Below are 21,811 nucleotides of genomic sequence, written 5' to 3'. Positions count from 1 at the left end.
CAAAGTGTGGAGCTGGATGAACACAGCAGGCCAAGCAGCATCTCAGGAGCACAAAAGCTGATGTTTCGGGCCTAGACCCTTCTTCAGAGAGGGGGATGGGAGAGGGAACTGGAATAAAGAGAGAGGGGGAGGCGGACTGAAGATGGAGAGAAAAGAAGATAGCTAGACAGAAAAGTATAGATGAGGAGGTAGGGAGGGGATAGGTCAGTCCAGGGAAGACGGACAGGTCAAGGAGGCGGGATGAGGTGGTAGGTAGGAAATGGAGGTGCGGCTTGAGGTGGGAGGAAGGAATGGGTGAGAGGAAGAACAGGTTTGGGAAGCAGAGACAGGCTGGGCTGGTTTTGGGATGCAGTGGGGGGAGGGGACGAGCTGGGCTGGTTTTGGGGCTCCTCCCCCACTGCATCCCAAAACCTGTTCTTCCTCTCACCCATCCTTTCCTCCCACCTCAAGCCGCACCTCCATTTCGTACCTACCGCCTCATCCCGCCTCCTTGACCTGTCCATCTTCCCTGGACTGACCTATCCCCTCCCTACTTCCTCACCTCTCCTCTCCACCTATCTTCTTTTCTCTCCATCTTCGGTCCGCCTCCCCCTCTCTCCCTATTTATTCCAGTTCCCTCTCCCCATCCCCTTCTCTGATGAAGGGTCCAGGCCCGAAACGTCAGCTTTTGTGCTCCTGAGATGCTGCTTGGCCTGCTGTATTCATCCAGCTCCACACTTTGTTATCTTGTCTCCTTGCATCCAAATCTGTCCAGCACTTTTAGAAGATTTTATTGCAATCAAATTCCATTTCCTCCATCTAAAATCTAGCAAATACTGTCCAGTTAGGATCAAAATTTCTCCTCATACATCCTGCAATCTCCAGTGTCAGCCTAGTGAACTTCAATTGCATTCTATATATGGCAAATATTTTCTTAAATAGTAGGGAGACTAAAACCGCATACAGGTGTAGTCTTGCCACGCCCCATATGACTACAGTAAATATCCCTACTTCAGAACTCAAATAGTCTTGCAAAGAAGGCCAATATTTTATTTGTTTTCCTAATTGCTTGTTCCTAAAGGACACCCAGATCCCTTTATTTATCTATACTTTAAATATATCATTTAAATAATATCTTTTCTTGCTTCCTGTTTTTCACACCAAAGTGTATAACTATGCATTTAGCCACATTGTACTGCATCTGCCATGTGTTTGCCCACTCAACTACCTAAACTTTTCCTCGCAGCTTCTTCCCAACCTTGGCCAGTCTTGATCATCAGGAAACTCAAGTAACCCGGTCATCCATATACATCATGAATAAGTGGGGCCCAAGTACTGATCCTGTAATACTCCACAAGTTACACTGCCTGCAACTCAAATATATTATTGTTTATATTTTAACTCTGCCCTCTTACAAGGGACTTTATCAAAGTGCATCCGATGGCTCTCCCTTTTCATATTTACATCCTCAAAAAACTCTACTTGTGAAATATGATTTGCGTTTCATAAACCTAGGCTTTGTCCAATCCCGTTAATATTTTTTAAATGCATTATTCTCTCATCTTTTATGACAGACTCTAGCATTTCCCCATTTTTGATTGTTACGGGCCAGTCCAAACCCCCTCAAAATGTTAAGATAATCTAAACCCTAACTTTTTCTGAGTTTAAAGCAAGTGCCAGGCATTGCGTTCTGGATTCAATTAGTCAAACTACCCAAAACACACTTCATTCACACACTATAATTAAAAGATGCCAAAAGAAAAAGAAGAAATTGGAATAACAACGCCATTGAAAAACTTGCTGTTTAGTAGTTAAATAATCTACTATTCTATCAACTGTTCCAATAAGAGTAAAATCCCATAAATATACCTTTGGCAAAGGTAAATTCAGTAAAATAGATTGTCTCACATGTAATTCCAGCAGCAGGAAGAGAACCCCAAGCTTTTAGCTGTAACAAAGAGAAAAAAACAGCTTCCACATTCAGCCTCAAAGACCCCAGCAGCAACTGCTACTGGAAACCTTCAGAAACCTCTGTAGGAGCTTGACTCCACCCATTCAGGCTGCTTCTAATCCAACTTTAAAAAAAAGCCAATAACGAGTTTTTGAGGCCTTGTGGTTATGAGTAGACTGCACGACACCTCTCTCTCATAGTATCATCGCAGTATCATCACATGATATTAGGACTTGAATTCTCTGTTTTCCCTCTCACTCCATTTTTAAATAATGGGGTTACATTTGCCACCCTCCAATCTGCAGGAACTGGTCCAGTTTATAGAATGTTGGACTGATATTCTGAGGGCCTCTTCAATTTCAGTCATCTTATGATTTTAGAAAGATCTAACTAAAACTTGCTTAACTAAGTATCTGAGATTTAAAAGTTTTGTTTTAAAAAAAGGGACTGATTTTAAAACGTCACTAATGTTTCCAAATATGAATAAAATAAATAAAACCTAGTTTCAACCAAAGAGGATCATTTTTGAAGATTCCAAGAGTAGTAAAAATCATGGACTGCATTTAGTTTATTTACATTTCCTTTACTTGGTCAAGCTACAAAGTGTTAACAGTAACAACAGGTTCACCTTTATTTAAAATTGAAACATGGTTCAAGTGTAAAACAATTTGCGCATTAAAAGATTAGAAAACAAAAACTAAATAGCTGTAAAGATGTAAACTGCAAAGATTTTAATCTATTAAGTATACTTATGAAATCAAAGTGCTCTAATGATACGTTAAGATTATATTCTCAATAGCTTTGAAGTGCATTTACAATCACTTTCAGGAGAATTCGCTAGTAAGTGGGCCACCAAGAAAGCCAGAGGGTTGCAACAGGCTTGCTGACCCCATCAGCATAGCATTTCAGGTAAGGTTTTGGCAAAAATAATATCCATTACTCACAATCCAAATAGCTAAAGAGAAAACTTATCAAAATTTTACATTTATAACTAGTGAGGACTGAGGCTACTTGTGCTAGACCCTATACAAAGCATCTGCCAAGATTATAGGGGAGGAGATGGCCTACAGGTATTGTCACTGGACTGTTAATCCTAAAACCTAATTAATGTTCTGGGGACCTTGGTTCGAATCCCACCACGGCTGATGGTGAAATTTGAATTCGAATTCAATAAGTATCTGGAATTAAGAGTCTAATGATGACCATGAATCCACTGACAATTGTTGGAAAAACCCATCTGGTTCACTAATGTCCTTCAGGGTCTGGCCTACATGTGACTCCAGACCCAAAACAGTGTGGTTGACTCTTAACTAACCTCTAGGCAATTAGGGATAGGCAATACATGCTGCCTAGCCAGCGACCACCTCATCCCATTAAATCAATAAAGTTGTTGTCTGACTAATGAAACAAAAAAAGTCATTTGCATAAGACTGTGTGCAGGTGAAGAAGGAACCAACAAAGAAGAAAAAACATAGTTGACTTCATTCCCACCGCAATCTGCCTTCTGCATATGTATCTATCTATTACAATGTCAATAGAGTCACCTTGTGGAGATGAAGGCCCATCTTGTACTTTGATGATATCCTCCATGTGTGTGGCACTGCCACCATTCTAAATGGCACAGACTTTAAAAAAATTTAGTAACTCCAGTCTGGGCAATCAATGAGGTGTTGAGAGCCATTAGCACAGCAGAAGTGTCCTTAATGGCAATATGCAACCTCGTGGCCCAGCACATACCACGCCCTACCATTATCATCACGCCAGATGAACAAACCTAGTTCAATGAAGTATAGAGGTCATTCCAGGATCAGCACCAGTATACTTAAAAATGAGTTGTACAAAACAGGACTACTTGTATGTCAAACAGAAGCACCAAGTGATAGAGTTAAGCAAGTCCACATTTTAGTCCAGCCACATCCAGTCATGTATAGTGATGGCCTCAGTCCCCACTATCTATGTGTAAAACTTCAACAGGTTAGCTACGTGGTTGAACAATTACGCAACTTACTGGAGAAAGTGGCTCCACAAATATTCCCATCCTCATTGATGGGGAAACCCAGCAAAATACAAGGTAAAAGCATTTCCAACAATCTGCAGCCTGAAGTGGCGAGTAGATGATCCATTACCGCGCCCCCACCCCCCCACCCCACCTCCACAGTCCCACCCAGCATCACAGATGCCAATTGTCAAAGAATTTGATTCATGCCACATGAAACAAAGAAATCACCGAAGGCACAAGATATTGCAAAGCCCATGGCCCCTGACAACGGCATCAAAAACATGCTTCATAACTTGTTACATCCCTAGCTAGGCTGTACAGTACATCACTAGCATGCAGCCAGCATTATGGAAACTTGCCCAAGTACGCTCTGTGCAGAAAAACCATGACAATTACAACCCAGCCAAGTAAAACATGTCAGTCTACCCTTGATCATCAGCACAGCAATAGATGGGGTCATCAACACTGCTACTGAACATGACTTACAAAAGAAAAATCTGCTAATTTAAGTTCCGCAGTTTGAGTCGCTTCCGGACCTTACTGCCACTTTGGCCCAAATATGGACAAAAATGCTGAATTCCAAATATCAGGCGACGGGGAATACCCGTCAAGTACATCATGAAGGATTCCTAACAAAATTCAAGTCAATGGATATTAGAAGAAAACTCTCCACTGATCAGTGTCAAACATCACACAAAGGAAGATGGATGTATTTATTGGGGATTGATCACAGAAATCATTGCAGGAGTTCCTCAGAGCCATGTCCAAGGCAGAGTTGTCTTCAGCTGCTTCTTCAATGACTTTCTCTCCAGTATAAGTGGGAACATTCATGTTAAGATTGCACAAGTTCACAACACCATTTGTTACTCCTCAGATACTATCCATATGCAGCAAGGCCTGGAAAACATCCAGGTTTGGGCTTATAAATGGCAAGTAACATTCACACTACACAAACACAAGGTAATAAAATGTGAGGCTGGATGAACACAGCAGGCCCAGCAGCATCTCAGGAGCACAAAAGCTGACGTTTCGGGCCTAGACCCTTTATCAGAGAGGGGGATGGGGAGAGGGTTCTGAAATAAATAGGGAGAGAGGGGGAGGCGGAACGAAGATGGAGAGAAGATAGGTGGAGAGGAGAGTATAGGTGGGGAGGTAGGGAGGGGATAGGTCAGTCCAGGGAAGACGGACAGGTCAAGGAGGTGGGATGAGGTTAGTAGGTAGGAGATGGAGGTGTGGCTTGGGGTGGGAGGAAGGGATGGGTGAGAGGAAGAACAGATTAGGGAAGCAGAGACAGGTTGGACTGGTTTTGGGATGCAGTGGGTGGAGGGGAAGAGCTGGGATGGTTGTGTGGTGTAGTGGGGGGGAGGGAGACAAACTGGGGTGGTTTTGCGATGCGGTGGGGGAAGGGGGGATTTTGAAGCTGGTGAAGTCCACATTGATACCATTGGGCTGCAGGGTTCCCAAGCGGAATATGAGTTGCTGTTCCTGCAACCTTTGGGTGGCATCATTGTAGCACTGCAGGAGGCCCATGATGGACATGTCATCTAAAGAATGGGAGGGTTTGCAGAACACCTCCGCTCGGTTCGCAATAAACAACTGCACCTCCCAGTCGCAAACCATTTCCACTCCCCTTCACATCCCTTCCTCCCACCCCAAGCTGCACCTCCATCTCCTACCTACTAATCTCATCCCACCTCCTTGACCTGTCCATCTTCCCTGGACTGACCTATCCCGTCCCTACCCCCCCCACCTATACTCTCCTCTCCACCTATCTTCTTTTCTCTCCATCTTCGGTCCGCCTCCCCCTCTCTCCCTATTTATTCCAGAACCCTCACCCCATCTCCCTCTCTGATGAAGAGTCTAGGCCCGAAACGTCAGCTTTTGTGCTCCTGAGATGCTGCTGGGCCTGCTGTGTTCATCCAGCCTCACATTTTATTATCTTGGATTCTCCAGCATCTGCAGTTCCCATTATCACAAACACAAGGTAATGCCCATTTTCAACACGAGATCCAAGCATCACACCCTAACATTCAATGGCAGTACCATCGCTGAATCTCCATTACACTGGGTGTTACCATTGGTCCAAACTAAACACTGGTCCTAACTATACAAACACTGTGGCCATTACAGCACCTGACAATTGGGTGGGTTGCACAAAGGATTCTAACATTTGTTGTCATCATTGCAAGTCCATCCTTTTTTAATTTCTGAAATCACATCTTTAGTATTAAACTGTAAACAAAGTTATAGTGTAACTTTGTATGCACCAAAATATCCAAAAAACAAAATCACACTTAATTTTTAGCTCTTGATTGAGCTCCAAATCATTGTTTTAAAAATCAGAACCATAATTAATGCAAACTAGCAATACAGCTTTAAAAGATAAATATTTTCATTCTTCATACAAGTTTTTGCTATACCTTTATCAGAAGCAAAATTGTCTCCATAATATCTATTAACCATTTTTAAGTAAAGCTAGCTTACTACAGAAGCATTATTACAATAAGGATGAGAAAAGCTAATTGAAAAGACAGCAAAGAACTACAGAAACATGGCACTGCAAAAAATAGAATGGCAGGCTAAGCTGATTTGGGGAAGCATTTTTGTTTGAACAGTCAGACATGCACAGCAGCTCAAAGGATCAACTTGTGTTTGGACTAAATAGAAACACTCAGGGCACAAAGTTTAAGAGGGAACTTTAATCTTAAGCATGTTTTGTTTTTAAAACAAAACTTATTTGTGGACAGTGGGCATCACTGGCTAGCCAGCAGTTGTTGCCCATTTTTAACTGCCCTTGAAAAGGTGGTGAGCTGCCTTCTTGAGTAGCTGCATCTGTTGTGGGTTAATCCACAACGCCCTTAGGGATGGTATTCTAGGATTTTGACCCAGTGTTAGTGAGCAATACATTTCCATGTTGGATGGCGAATGGCATGGAGGGGAACTTGCAGGTGGTGGTGTTCTGCTGCCTTTGTCTTCGAGGTAGAAGTGGTTATGGTGACTGAACTGGTTATGCTGAGCAGGTGCAGCCTGATAGCACTGTTAATGACACCTTCCAACACTTTACTGATGTACGAGAGTAGATTAATGGGGCAGTAATTCGCAGTGTTGGATTTGTCTTGATGTGTGTGTATTGGACAAATCTGGACAATTTTCCACATTGTCAGAGAGATACCAGTGTTCTAACTGTGCTGGAAGAGCTTGGCTAGGGGAGCAAGTTCTGAACCATAAATTTTCAGTAGTATTGCCAGAACGTTGTCGGGGCCCATAACCTTTGCACAATCCAGTGCCTCCAACCATTTCTTGATATCACATGGAGCGAACTGAATTTGCTGAAGTCTAAGTGATGTTGGGGACCTGTGGAGAAGGCAGAGAAGGATCAGACACTTGACATGTCTGGCTGAAGATTGCTGTGAATGCTCCAGCCTTACCTTTTGCACCGATATGCTGGGTTCTTCCATCATCGAGGTTGGGGATATTTGTGAAGCCTGTTCCTCCAGAGTTGTTTAATTATCTACCACCAATCACAATTTGGAAAGATCGCAGAGCTTAGATCTGATTTGGTTGTTGTAGAATCGTTTAACTGTCTATCACGTGCTGTGTGCCAAACAGCATAAGCAAGTTGTCCTGTTTGGTAGTTGCACCAAATTGACACCTCATTTTCAAATATACCTGGTGCTACTTCTGGATTTAAGAGTTTTATTTCAAATCAAAGCAACAAGAAAATTAAAATGTAGCTAGAGGATGGAAGATGGATTGTAACTCTGAAAAGTCAGACATTTTACTATTTAGTTAAAATTCCACTAGAGTCAAATAATTTCACTGCATTTTCCAGAGAGAAATAACACGTACCTTTAGATATAAAGACTGGATAGCAATTAGCTCAGTACCCAGAGGAACAACAAACTTCTCCACCTGTCTGTGGTGAGAATAAGGCTGGAGATCCAGGGAATTTTCAGACCTAACCTCGAGATGCGAAATCATCAGGTTTGAAAGGACTTGTTGTACAGCCTGTTATAAAGATGTAAGTTACGTAAATCAGTTTGAGCAAATTATAAATGCACCCTTCATCTCCCAAATGTTGTCAAAATCTGTTCAACCCTACAAGTGACAGAAAGAGAGCTAGAGAGGGCAAAGAGGGAGAGAGAAACAAAATTTTTAAAATGCAAGGCAGAGTAGAAAGCAAAAAAAAGTTTTTATTTAAAAAATTGCTTCACAGGATTTGGGCATTGCTGCCTAGGCCACCATATATTGACCATCCTCAAATGTTAAAAGTCAACTACATTGCTGTGGGTCTGGAGTCACAAGTAAGCCAGAACAGCTAAGGATTGCAAATTCCTTTACTATTGGACATTAGTGAACCAGATGGGTTTTTTTAGGCAATGATTTCATGGTCACCATTAGATTCTCAATTCCAGACCTTTATTTGTTATTGAATTCGAGAGAGAGAGAGAGAGAGAGAGAGAGAGAGAGAGAAAAAGAGAGAGAGATTGCATGCGTGTGTGCGCACGAGAGAATTATGTATCAATGTTTTCAATGTGCTGAGCCACTCAACATCACTCACCTTTGACGTCCTAATCAACTCAACACTATCACCAGCAGCTGTCTCAATTACCAAAGCAGAGACTCATCTTGGCTCCAACTACAAAGGAGAACAAACCAACTGCCCATCTTACACAGGTATAGCCATGAACCACCGAATCCAGCTGCTATGCATCATGTTTCAATGGATTTCTTTCTCCATCCACTACTCTGTAATAATCCTAGGGACCAAAGCTAATCCCAACATTTTTCCATTGCCAACCTCTTGGCATGACTTACCAACAAGTGAAAAGAATTCATAGGCATCTTCACTCATCTATCATTTAACCATTTCTCCCCGATGCCAATCAAGGATGTGACCAGTGGTGTCCCACAAGAATCTTAGAGCCTCAATATTCACATTGGTTATTAATTACTTGGTTAATGGCACAAAGTCATAATTTCAAATTTTCTGATGACAAAATTAGGCAACTTGGTTGACAGCATTAAACCACGAAAGGACATTGATAGACTAAGTGAATGGGCAAAACTATGGCAGATGTAGGTTATCGATTTTGGACTGTAAAAGAATAGATCAGGGTACTTTCTAGGTGGTATGAAGTTGAATACAATGGATATTCCAGGAGACAAGGAGGTTCAAGTGCATAAATCTTCATTTTCTTCGTCTGTTTGTGATATTTTAATCAAGAAAACTAATGAAATGCTAACCCTTGTATCTAGACAACTGGAGTACAAGAACGCATAAATTATGCTGTACCTATACAAAACCCTCGTTAAACTTCACTTGAAGTACTGCAAATCTGGACTCCACATCTTAGGAAGGTTATTCTGCCCTCGGAGGGACTACAATGTAGGTTTACAAGAATAATTCCTGGATTTAAGGTGTTAAGTTATGAGGAAAGATTATACAAATTAGGGCTGTTTTCTCCAGAATTTAAGAAATATAAAGGGACGATTTGATTGAAGTCTTCAAAATATTAACAGGAGAAGACAGGATAGATAAAGATAAACAATTAATACTGGTTGAGGATCCTAGCACTTGGGCGCATAGTTTGAAAATTGGGGCCAGACAGAGCACTTCTACACACAGAGCATGGTATATGTTTGGAACTCTTTTCCACAAAAAGCAGTGGTGCAGCATTAGTTGTTAACAAAACTTTTAAAGTGAGATAAAGTTAAGCAAAGATATTAAGGGATTATGGGCCAACGGCAGATATGTAGAATTAAGCCAAAAATCAGCCATGATGTCATTGAATGGTAGAAGAGGCTCGAGAAGCTGAATAGCCTGGTACTGCACCAGTTGTGTAAACCCAAGACCCTACCCTTGTAGGGCCTCCAACCCATCCACCTCCTCTAACCTTACATACCAGGGACAAATCAAGGTAAGCTTCTCTTTTTTTTAAAACTTTCTGTTTATGGGATTAGCAGGGATGGCAGTGCAGGTAGAGGAATGTTCCTCCTGCATGATGTATGAGGTGAGGAGCGCCATTGGTGTCCCATCCAAATACATCTGCAGGAAGTGCACCCAACTCTTGTTCCTCCAAGACTCCGTTAGGGAACTGGAACTGAATGAACTTCGGATCATTCGGGAGGCAGAGTCAGTGATGGACAAGAGTTTCAGGGAAGTAGTTACTCCTAAGCGTGAAGAAAGCTGGGTAACTGTTAGAAGGGGGAAAAAAGCAGTCAGTGCAGGGATCCCCTGTGTCGTTCCCCTGAAAAACAAGTACACCATTTTGGATACTGTTGGGGGAAACGACTTACCAGGGGCATGCAGTAGGGTGCAGGTCTCTGGCACAGAGTCTGTCCCTCTTGCACAGAGGGGAAGGGGGGATAGGAAGAGAGTGATAGTCATTGGGGACTCAATAGTTAGAGCGACTGATAGAAGGTTTGCCGGGAACGAAAGAGATTTACGATTGGTGTGTTGCCTCCCAGCTGCCAGGGTCCATGATGTCTCGGATCGTGTCTTTGAGGTCCTGAAGGGAGAGGGTGACCAGCCCCAAGTCGTGGTCCACTTAGGCACCAACGACATAGGTAGAAAGAGGGATAGGGATGTCAGGCAGGATTTCAGGGAGCTAGGGGAGAAGTTGAGAGCTAGAACAAACAGAGTGGTTATCTCTGGTTTGTTACCCGTGCCATGTAATAGTGAGGCAAAGAACAGGGAGAGATTTCAGTTGAACACGTGGCTGCAGGGATGGTGCAGGAGGGAGGGCTTCAGGTACGTGGACAATTGGGGCTCATTCTGGGGAAGGTGGGACCTCTACAAACAGGACGGTCTCCACTTGAACCAGAGGAGCACCAATATCCTGGGTGGGAAATTTGCTAGTGCTATTCGGGTGGATTTAAACTAGCTCAGAAGGGGGAATGGGAAGCTGAGGTGTAGTCCCAGTACACAGGAGGATGAGCGTAGGGAGGACATGGTCAGGACCTCACTGTTACAGGAGTGTGCTGGCAGACAGCAAGCTGGATTGAAGTGTGTCTACTTTAATGCCAGGAGTATCTGGAATAAGGTAGGTGAGCTTGCAGCTTGGATAGGTACCTGGGACTTCGATGTTGTGGCTATTTTGGAGACATGGATAGAGCAGGGTCAGGAATGGATGTTGCAAGTTCCAGGATTTAGATCTTTCATTAAGGTCAGGAAAGGTGGTAAAAGAGGGGGAGGTGTGGCTTTGTTGGTCAAGGACAGCATAACGGTGGCTGAAAGAACCTTTCATGAGGACTGTCTACCGAGGTGGTATGGGCTGAGGTTGCCGAGGAAGGTTTATCGACTGAGTCAGTATAGGTGGAAGTTAGGAACAGCAAGGGAGCAGTCACCTCACTGGGGGTTTTCTACAGACCCCCAAATAGCAGTAGGGAGATCGAAGAACTCATAGGCCGGCAGATCGTTGAAAAGTGCAAATGTAGCAGGGTTGTTGTAATGGGTGACTTCAACTTTCCCAATGTAGATTGGAACCTCCTGAGTGCAGAGGGTTTGGATGGAGCCATTTTTGTCAGGTGTGTTCAGGAGGGTTTCCTTACTCAGTATGTGGACAGGCCAACGAGGCGGGAGGCCATTTTGGATTTGGTGTTCGGCAATGAACCAGGACAGATGTCAGATCTCGTGGTGGGAGAATACTTTGGCGACAGTGACCACAACAGCCTCACATTTACCAGAGCCATGGAAAGAGAAAGGAGCAGTTACCAGGGGAAGATATTTAACTGGGGTAAAGGAAACTATGACACTATCAGACAGGAGTTGGGAAGCACAGATTGGGAGCAATTGTTCCACAGTAAGGGCACAGCAGACATGTGGAGGCTGTTTAAGGAGCAGTTGTTGCGAGTGATGTATAAGTTTGTTCCTCTGAGACAGGTAAGAAGGGGGAAGATTAAGGAGCCTTGGATGATGGGTACAGAGGTGCTTCTTGTCAAAAAGAAAAAGGCAGCGTACGTAAGGTGGAGGAAGCAAGGGTCTAGCACAGCTTTAGAGGATTACAGGCTTGCTCAGAAGGAGCTCAAAAGTGGACTGAGGAGGGCCAGGAGGGGGCACGAAAAAGGCTTGGCAGGAAGGATTAGGGAGAACCTGAAGGCATTTTACTCATACGTGAGGAATAAGAGAACGATCAGGGAGAAAGTAGGCCCGATCAGGGATAGCGTAGGGAACTTGTACGTGGAGTCTGAGCAGATAGCAAAAAGCTCATTCAGGGCTTTCCCTTCAGTTTTCACTAAGGAAAGGGACCTTGTTGTGATTGAGAACTTTGAGGAGCAGGGAAACAGGCTTGAACAGATCAAGGTTGAGGAAGTTGATGTGCTGGAAATTTTGGCAAACATTAAGATTGATAAGTCCCCAGGGCCAGACCAGATTTATCCTTGTTGCTCCGGGAAGCGAGAAAGGAGGCTGCTAAGCCGCTGGCGAAGATCTTTGCTTCCTCACTCTCCACGGGAGTCGTACCGGAAGATTGGAGGGAGGCAAATGTTATTCCTCTTTTCAAGAAAGGGAATAGGGAAATCCCTGGAAATTACAGACCAGTCAGTCTTCCATCTGTGGTCAGCAAGGTTTTGGAAAGAATTCTGAGGGATAGGATTTATGACTATTTGGAAATGCATAGCATGATTAAAGGGAGTCAGCACAGCTTTGAGGGGGCAGGTCATGCCTTACAAATCTTATTGAGTTCTTTGAGGAAGTCACGAGACAGGTCGACGAGGGTCGAGCAGTGGATGTGGTGTACATGAACTTCAGCAAGGCATTTGATAAGGTTCCCCATGGCAGGCTCATTCATAAAGTGAGGAGGTATGGGATACAGGGTGATTTGGCTGTCTGGATTCAGAATTGGTTGGCTGACAGGAGGTAGAGAGTGGTTGTAGATGGTAAGTATTCTGCCTGGAGGTCAGTGCTGAGTTGTATCCCACAGGCCTCTGTTCTTGGGCCTCTGCTCTTCGTAGTTTTTATAAATGATTCGGATGAGGAGGTTGAGGGGTGGGTTAGTATGTTTGCTGATGACACAAAGGTTGGAGGTGCCATTGATAGTATCGAGGGCTATTGCAGGCTTCAGCGAGGCATTGACAGAATGCAGAGCTGGGCTGAGAAATGGCAGATGGAGTTCAACCTGGATAAACGCGAAGTGAAGCATTTTGGAAGGTCGAACTTAAACGCTGAATATAGGATTAAAGGCAGGATTCTCGGCAGTGTGGAGGAACAGCGGGATCTTGGTGTTCAAGTGCATAGCTCCCTCAAAGTTGCCACCCAGGTGGATAAGGTTGTTAAGAAAGCATATGGTGTTTTGGCTTTCATTAACAGGGGGATCGAGGTTAAGAGCTGCAAGGTTATGCTGCAGCTCTACAAAACCTTGGTGAGACTACACTTGGAATATTGTGTCCAGTTCTGGTCGCCCTATTATAGGAAAGATGTGGAGGCTTTGGAGAGGGTGCAAAGGAGGTTTACCAGGATGCTGCCTGGACTAGAGGGCTTGCTTACGAGGAGAGGTTGACTGAGCTTGGACTTTTCTCTCTGGAGAGAAGGAGGAAGAGAGATGACCTGATCGAGGTGTACAAGGTAATGCGAGGCATGGATAGAGTCGACAGCCAGAGACTTTTCCCCAGGGCAGGACTGACTGCCACAAGGGGTCATAGTTTTAAGGTGTTAGGAGGAAGGTATAGAGGAGATGTCAGGGGGAGGTTCTTCACCCAGAGAGTTGTGAGCGCATGGAATAGCTTACCAGTGGTAGTCATGGAAGCGGAGTCATTAGTGACATTTAAGCTACTGCTGGACATGCACATAGACAGCAGTGAATTGAGGGGAATGTAGGTTAGGTTATTTTATTTTTGGATTAGGATTATTCCACAGCACAACATCGTGGGCCGGAGGGCCTGTACTGTGCTGTACTTTTCTATGTTCTATGCACCTATGTTACTTATAGCATGTTGACACAGATTCTCTGACCAAATTAGCCTGAACCTCATCTATCTGGTTAATTCACGCTGAGCTCATTTCCTACATGCACGCTCCACCTCTGCACCAATGCTAACTCCAAAGAAAATACCGACCACATATCTCTCCTACTTCATCTTCTCCAAAGGTACCTAATCCATTTCAAAAGCACATTGACCACCGGCCCTCAAAAAATATCTTTCACCTCCCTATCCTTTTAAATTATGAGAAAACTCCAACCTTTCCTTCCCAAATTCTTGAACAGGTTTACAAATTACAAGAACATTGTCTAGAATGGAATATTTGATTAGGAATGATTGTATAGGCTAAAATTTTACTGCAGTGGAGCAGAGGAAGATGAGGGTAGAGGGAATACAGATTGAAAAAAATAGCAAAATGTGACTCCTCTATTCAGGAAGGAAAGAGATAGAAAACTGGAAACTAAAGGCCAGTTATCTGAACACTAGTCAGAGCAAAAATGCTGGAACCTAAAATTAAGGAGATTAATGTAATCAAACAGAATCAACATTGTTTTGTGGAAATAAATTTGTGCTTCACTTTGAGCTCTTTGAGGAAGCAACAAACATGAATAGAGAGTAATGTCAATGGATGGACTGTACTCCAAAAGGCATTCAACAAGATATCTCAAAGGTTATTACATAAATTAAGATCTTATGGTATAGGGCATAACATATTAGCATAAAAAGAGGATTGCTCAGCTAACAGGAAAGAGACAATAAACATAAATACGATTTTGATGAAGGAACCAAATAGTTGATAAAATTGCTGATGATTCACCCTTCCAAAGGAAACATGTTAAACTTGAGAAGATGCAGAAAGGGTTTACGAGGATGTTGCCAAGCATGGAGGGTTTGACCTATAGGGAGAGGCTGAATAGGCTCGGGCATTTTTCCCCCATGGAGTGTCAGAGATTGAGGGGTAAAATTATAAATGGCAGGAACAGGGTGATTAGCCAAGGTCTTTTTCCAACATTTTGGGCAGGTGGGGGTGGGGGAGAAGAGTCCAAAACTAGCAGACATTGATTTCAGGTAAGGGGGGGGGGGGGGGGGAGTTTAAAAAGAAACCTACTGGGGAACGTTTTTTTCAAAAAATGAAATGGGTGGTGGGTGTGCGGAATGAGATGCCAGAGGAGTGGTGGAGGCAGGTACATATTCTGTTTGGGAACCCTGCAGCCCAATGGTATCAATGTGGATTTCACCAGCTTCAAAATCTCCCATCCCCCCAACTGCATCCCAAAACCAGTCCAGCTCGTCCCAGCCTGCCCAAACTGTTCTTCCTCTCACGTATCCCCTCCTCCCACCTCAAGCCGCATCTCCATTTCCTACCTACTAACCACATCCCACCCCCTTGATCTGTCCGTCCTCCCCGGACTGACCTATCCCCTCCTCACCTCCCCACCCATCATCTCCTCTATCCATCTTCAGTCCGCCTCCCCCTCTCTCCCTATTTATTTCAGAATCCTCTCCCCATCCCCCTTTTCTGATGAAAGGGCTAGGCCTGAAACGTCAGCTTTTGTGCTCCTGAGATGCTGCTTGGTCTGCTGTGTTCATCCAGCTCCACACTTAGTTCAGATTGGGATATGTGGTCAGCACGAATGAGTTGGGCCAAAGGGTACTTTTCCGTGGTGTAAAAGGAAAATAGGTTGTGGACCAAGTTTTAAAGAGAACATTACAATTCTGCAAAGGGAAAACACATAGCTTAAATGAGTGAGCATAAATTTGGCTAATTCAGTCAGAAAATGTAAATTTCTCCACTTTCACAGGAATTATAGAAAAGCAGCATAATGTTTAAATGGTGAGAGACTGCAGAACAGAGCTACTGAGAAGTTTGGGTGTCCCGGTTCATGAATCACAAAGATTGCTAAGGAACATAAATTATATTAGAAAATACATGAACTAAAACTGACATCAAACTAAACATTCAGTAACTTTTTGCAGGTAAGACACAGGCATTGAATCGGCAGAATATTTGGAATGCCAAACGGGTTGTCTTCCTTACACCTCAAGTTATGATGAATGATCTTTCTCGTGAAGCTTGTCCAGCTGCTGATGTGAAGTGTTTGGTTGTTGATGAAGCTCACAAGGCACTAGGAAATCATGCTTACTGCCAGGTACAATAAATGTTGTGCATGTAGCTTTATTTTGTGTGAGTGATGTCTTATTTTTTTTTCATTATTTTTTTTTCAATTTGGTGCATTTTGCAACAGGAAGAGAAGATGAAAGTGGGGTTAGTAGGAACTGCAGATGCTGGAGTCAGAGATAACACAGTGTGGAGTTGGAGGAACACAGCAGGCCCAACCCGAAATGTCAACTTTCCTGCTTGATGCTGCCTGGCCTATCATGTTCCTCCAGTTCCACACTGTTATAAAAGTGGGGATGTTTTGCTATCGTACATGGTTCTAGGGAGATCACATCTGCAGTGCTATGTTCAATTTTAATCTCCTTATTTAAAGAAAGCTATAAAATATTAAAAGCAATTCAAAGAAGATTCACTTGATGGATACTTAAGAGAAAAACTGGACAGGCTGGACTGTACCCAGACTTTAGAAGAATGAGATGATTTTATTGAAACTTGAAAGGTCCTCAGGAGACTTTATAAATCGGATGCTGAAAGTATTGTTCTAGTCTCCTACAAGATGAAACAGAGGTCTGAGTTTATGAAGAAGTAGGGAAATTTTTATCTCCAAGGACCAGAGTCTTTGAAACTCTCTTTGCCGTACAGCTTTGGAAGTTCAGTCATTAAGTAGATTCAAGACAGACATTGAAAGATTTCTAATTACTGATGGCATTAAGAAATATGAGGGCAGCAGTGAAAAGCAGCATAGATGTAGGTGATCAACCATGATCTAAAACGTTGGAGCAAGTTCAAAAGGCTGAATGACTTGCACATGCTCCTATGTTCCTATTTACAGACAATGCAACAAACTTAAACCCGATGGTAATTTTTAAATGTAATAAAGGAGATGAATATGGACATATTTCTTTGTCTGTATGCTTGTGGGTAAGCAAACATATAAGAAGAATAAGGTATTTTGTTTAATGGATAGAAGTCCCAACACCACTTATTGTTTCAATATTTACAGTAAATGAACTGCAGATCTCTGAAGTGAATATATGGGCACCCTCCAGGTCTCAAATGCTTATAGCTTTGACATTTTTCCTTGTTTAATTCCTTTGTGAACTGCAATTACCTGAATTTCAGTAAAACAGATTAACTTCAAAATCATTCAACTTTCACATTTTGGATAGATTGCATGAATAACGAACCTTTACGTCACTACCTGGCGTTGCAGTCAAAGCAAGAACACGGAACTGACATGTATAATTACACAGCTCTCGAACAACCTGCGAGAAAGGAAGAGAGAAATTGAAAAAAAAATAATGAAAAAAAAAATCATAAGACATCACTCACACAAAATAAAGCTACATGCACAACATTTATTTTACCTGGCAGTAAGCATGATTTCCTAGTGCCTTGTGAGCTTCATCAACAACCAAACACTTCACATCAGCAGCTGGACAAGCTTCACGAGAAAGATCATTCATCATAACTTGAGGTGTGAGGAAGACAACCCGTTTGGCATTCCAAATATTCTGCCGATTCAATGCCTGTGTCTTACCTGCAAAAAGTTACTGAATGTTTAGTTTGATGTCAGTTTTAGTTCATGTATTTTTTAATATAAAAGCTAAGCAGGAGAGACCTGGATGCCTTATAATCAACAATGGCACTTGCAGGACATGGCCTTGGCATTCTGTCTTGGTACTAAGTAAAGCTGGAAATAATACCCGAGTCCAGTTTAAGAACATGCAACCCACTGATTTAGACCTTGAAGTTTGAAATTTTTGAACAGTTATTATGGTTGACAGTGTACATGAAGGAAATAATGCTCTGGATACGAATAAAAACAGTTACTATAAAAGTCTCTATAATATTAGATCAGTCCCAGGTAACAGTAATACAAATAATTATTTATGTAAAATATTTATCAAACTGCAAGCAACTAAAAAGTCTACAGGCCTCCTAATAGTAGCTATATGGTGGAGGAGAGAATAAATCAGGAGATAATGAAGGAATGCAACAACAGCAGTACGTTAATCATGGGTGCCTTTAATTTTCGTTTAGATTGGGATAGTCAGATTGGCAGAGATAGCCATAAGAAAGAATTCATAGTGTCTACTGCATACGGTTCCCTAGGACAATATGTTGTGGATCCAACAGGGACCAGGCTATTTACGATTCAGCTTGAGAGATGAACTTGGGTCAGAAAAAAAACTGAGATAAGCTTAAATAACAGCAATTAAGAAGGAATAAAGGTAAGGCTGGCTGGAATGGACTCGGAAAGTAGTTAAGACATGTTGAGGAACATGTTGAGGCAATAAACAATTCAAGGCTTACAGCAACAATACATCCCAACAGGAAAGGATTCGATTAAGGTGTTACCAACCATGGAAGTTAAGGATAACATCAAATTGAAAGAAAAAAAACTATACACTTTGGCAAAGATTAGTGCAGACCAGGTGATTACGAAGTTTCAAATACCGTAAAAAGTTACCAAAGAAATAGAGGGAGTGAGAGTAAACTTGTAAGAAATACAAAGACAGACAGTAAGAATTTCTTTAAGAAGAGAGAGAAACCAAAATGAACATAGAACCCTTAGAAAATGAGGTAATACTAATGGGGAACCAGGAAATGGCAGAGGAGTTGAATAAATTGCATTAGTCTTCATAGTAGAAGACACTAAAATAATTCCAGAAGAATTAAAATGCAAGGGGCAAAAGTGAGGAGATGAGATAAATACAATTACTTTCCACGAGCACTTTACTGTGAATCGTTGTCATGCTGAAGACCAACAAGTACTCTGGGCCTGATAGGATATTAAAGTAGCTACAGTTTTGTGAATGCACTGGCAACAATCTACCAGGAATCCTTAGATTCTGGAAAAGTTCCAGAAGAGTAGAAAACTCCCAAAGAAAGGGAAAGAAAGCAAAAATAAGTAATTATAGGCAAGTTAGCTTAACAGTAGCTTTTGGGAAAACGCGAAAGTCTATTATAAAAGGACATAATAGCAGAGCATTTATAAATATATAATACAATCAAGTAGAGTCAGCATTGCATCATGAATGGGAAGGCATGCCTGATAAACTTGAGTCATTGAAGAAGCAACAGATGAAATTTTGATTTGCAGAAGACAATTAATGAAAATGTTATTGAAGCAGTCCGAACAAGTTCCTTCAGTGCATCTCGTGGAAAGGGTACACTTAAGCCAATGTACTACAGGCAGATGCCATGAATGTTTCTAGGTGGTGCATGGATGCCAATCAACCTGGCAGCATTGCCCTGCTTGGTCCCAAAATTGTGTCTTTCCAGTTGCATTCACTCAGACAAGCAGTGAGTTTTCAATCACTCTACAAGGTTATATATGTGGTGTACATGTTCCACAGTCATACTGGTCTTGAAACATTTATTCTGTTCCTCTTTCTACAGATGCTGTCAGAACATTAGCGTTTCTCCAGCACTTTGTATTTTTATTTCAGATCGCCAGCGTTTGCAGTACTTTGTGATCAGAGATAATGGGAACTGCAGATGCTGGAGAATCCAAGATAACAAAGCGTGAAGGTGGATGAACACAGCAGGCCAAGCAGCATCTTAGGAGCACAAAAGCTGACGTTTCGGGCCTAGACCCTTCATCAGAGAGGGGGATGGGGAGAGGTTTTTGAAATAATTAGGGAGAGAGGGGGAGGCGGACCGAAGATGGATAGAGGTGGAGAGGAGAGTATAGATGGGGAGGTAGGGAGGGGATAGGTCAGTCCAGGGATGAGGTTAGTAGGTGGGAAATGGAGGTGCAGCTTGAGTGGGAGGAGGGTATAGGTGAGAGGAAGAACAGGTTAGGCAGGCGGGGACGTGCTGGGCTGGTTTGGGATGCAGTGGGGGAAGCGGAGATTTTGAAGCTTGTGAAGTCCACATTGATACCATTGGGCTGCAGGGTGGAGTTAAAATGGTTCGCGACTGGGAGGTGCAGTTGTTTGTTGTGAACCAAACAGAGGTGTTCTGCAAAGTGGTCTCCAAGCCTCCACTTGGTTTCCCCAATGTAGAGATAGCCACAACGGGTACAGTGGATACAGTATACCACATTGGCAGATGTGCAGGTGAACATCTGCTTGATATGGAAAGTCATCATGGGCCCTGGGATGGGGGTGAGGAAAGAGGTGTGGGGGCAAGTGTAGCACTTCCTGCGGTTGCAGGGGAAGGTGCCGGGTGTGGTGGGGTTGGAGCGGAGTGTGGAGCGGACAAGGGAGTCCCGGAGAGTGTGGTCTCTCCGGAGGGCAGGCAAGGGTGGGAATGGAAAAATGTCTTGGGTGGTGGGGTCGGATTGTGGATGGTGGAAGTGTCAGAGGATGATGCATTGTATCTGGAGGTTGGTGGGGTGGTATGTGAGGACTTGGGGGATTCTCTTTGGGCAGTGATTGCGAGGGCAGGGTGTGAGGGATGTGTTGCGGGAGACACGGTTGAGGCCGTTCTCGACCATTGTGGGGTGAAAGTTGCAGTCCTTGATGAACATGGACATCTGGGATGTGTGGGAGTGGAATGCCTCATCCTGGGAGCAGATGCAGCGGAGGCAAAGGAATTGGGAACAGGGGGTGGAATTTTTGCCGGAGGGTGGATGGGAGGAGGTCTCTTCTAGGTAGCTGTGGGAGCTGGTGGGCTTGAAATATAAGTTGCCTATATTTGTTTTTATTTTGTTGTAGTGGATGGAAACATTGCAAAATTAAGAACTAAATCATACGCCACAGAATGCCCGGTATCTAACTCGAGTTCTTGTGACCAAAGTATAACATCCACAACCCAAGCTACAAATCTAGTCTAAAACTAATCCTAATAAGCAAGTTGATCTAAAGACATTTGCAAATGAAAATTGAGGGCAAAGCTGACCGTTATGATTGATTTTCATCTCCAGTTCACATTTCTATTTTGGAAACTACAACAGGTCTAGTAATAGTCAAGAAAGAATTTAACTAAACTGGGAAATTCTATTGACCAGAGGACAGGCATTGGTTGGGACAGTATTTCTTTTCCTATCCATCTGTGGGATGTGGGTGTCACTGGTTGGCCAGCATTTCTTGCCCATCCCCCTTGAGAAGGTGGTGGTGACTCGCCTTCTTGAACGACTACAGTCCTCTTGTTGACCCACAATGCTATTAGGGAGGGAATTCCAGGATTTTGACCCAGCAAAAGTGAAGGAACAGGGTTAAATTTCCAAGTTAGGATGGAAAGTGACTTGGAGGGGAATTTTGAGGTGGTGTTGTTCCCATACATCTGCTGCCCTTGTCCTTCTAGACGGAAGTGGTTGTAGATTTGGAAGGGGCTGTCTGAGGATCTTTGGTGAATTTCTGCAATTTTTAACCACATCAACAGCTGCAAAGAAGTAAAAGGAGGAAAATGTACTATGTTGTCAGTCACAGATGCCATTGTTTCTTAACCAAATCTAGACACATAGAAAATAGGAAAAAGACTAGGCTATTTGGCCCTGTGAGCCTGCTCCACCATTCGACATGATCATGGCTAATCACCCAAATGGCCTGTTTCTACACTGTAGGGATTCTATAATCTAACTTGGTACACTGTTTCTGCTTTAACCCTTTGATCACTTTATGTCTATCTCCTTCTTAAAAAGCATTCAACGTTTTGAACTCAACTGCTTTCTGTGATAGAGAATTCCACAGGCGGCTCATTCTGAGATCTCCCATCTCAGTCTTAAATGGTCTACCTCATATCCTTAGACTGTGACCCCAGTTCTAGACTAGCAAATAATCAGAAATGTCAGCAGCAAGCACTTTAACATACAATTGTCTACCTAGGAAATTCAGTGTCACTGGTCATGGGGGACATCTTTCCTATGTTTACCCTGTCTAGTTCTGTTAGA

General features: G+C 43.0%; 1 protein-coding gene across 2 annotated transcripts in view; it reads right to left on the bottom strand.

The window, feature by feature from the left end:
* Positions 1-21,811, bottom strand: part of fancm (FA complementation group M) — a 149,004-nt gene that overhangs the window by 126,100 nt on the left and 1,093 nt on the right. Inside the window, exons 2-4 of one of the 2 annotated variants that reach the window (XM_048537195.2) lie at positions 17,337-17,509; positions 17,157-17,234; positions 7,779-7,937 (exon numbers count right to left, since the gene is read on the bottom strand). In XM_048537195.2, coding sequence (XP_048393152.2) covers positions 7,779-7,937; positions 17,157-17,234; positions 17,337-17,509 — 410 coding nt within the window. The remainder of the gene's footprint in view (positions 1-7,778; positions 7,938-17,156; positions 17,235-17,336; positions 17,510-21,811) is intronic. The other variant, XM_048537196.2, reaches the window with a different exon arrangement.

Source organism: Stegostoma tigrinum, chromosome 10, assembly GCF_030684315.1.
Source record: "Stegostoma tigrinum isolate sSteTig4 chromosome 10, sSteTig4.hap1, whole genome shotgun sequence".
Classification (NCBI taxonomy): Eukaryota; Metazoa; Chordata; class Chondrichthyes; order Orectolobiformes; family Stegostomatidae; genus Stegostoma; species Stegostoma tigrinum.
The sequence above is the reverse complement of the archived record's forward strand: the minus strand, read 5'-3'. Positions and strand labels throughout refer to the sequence as shown.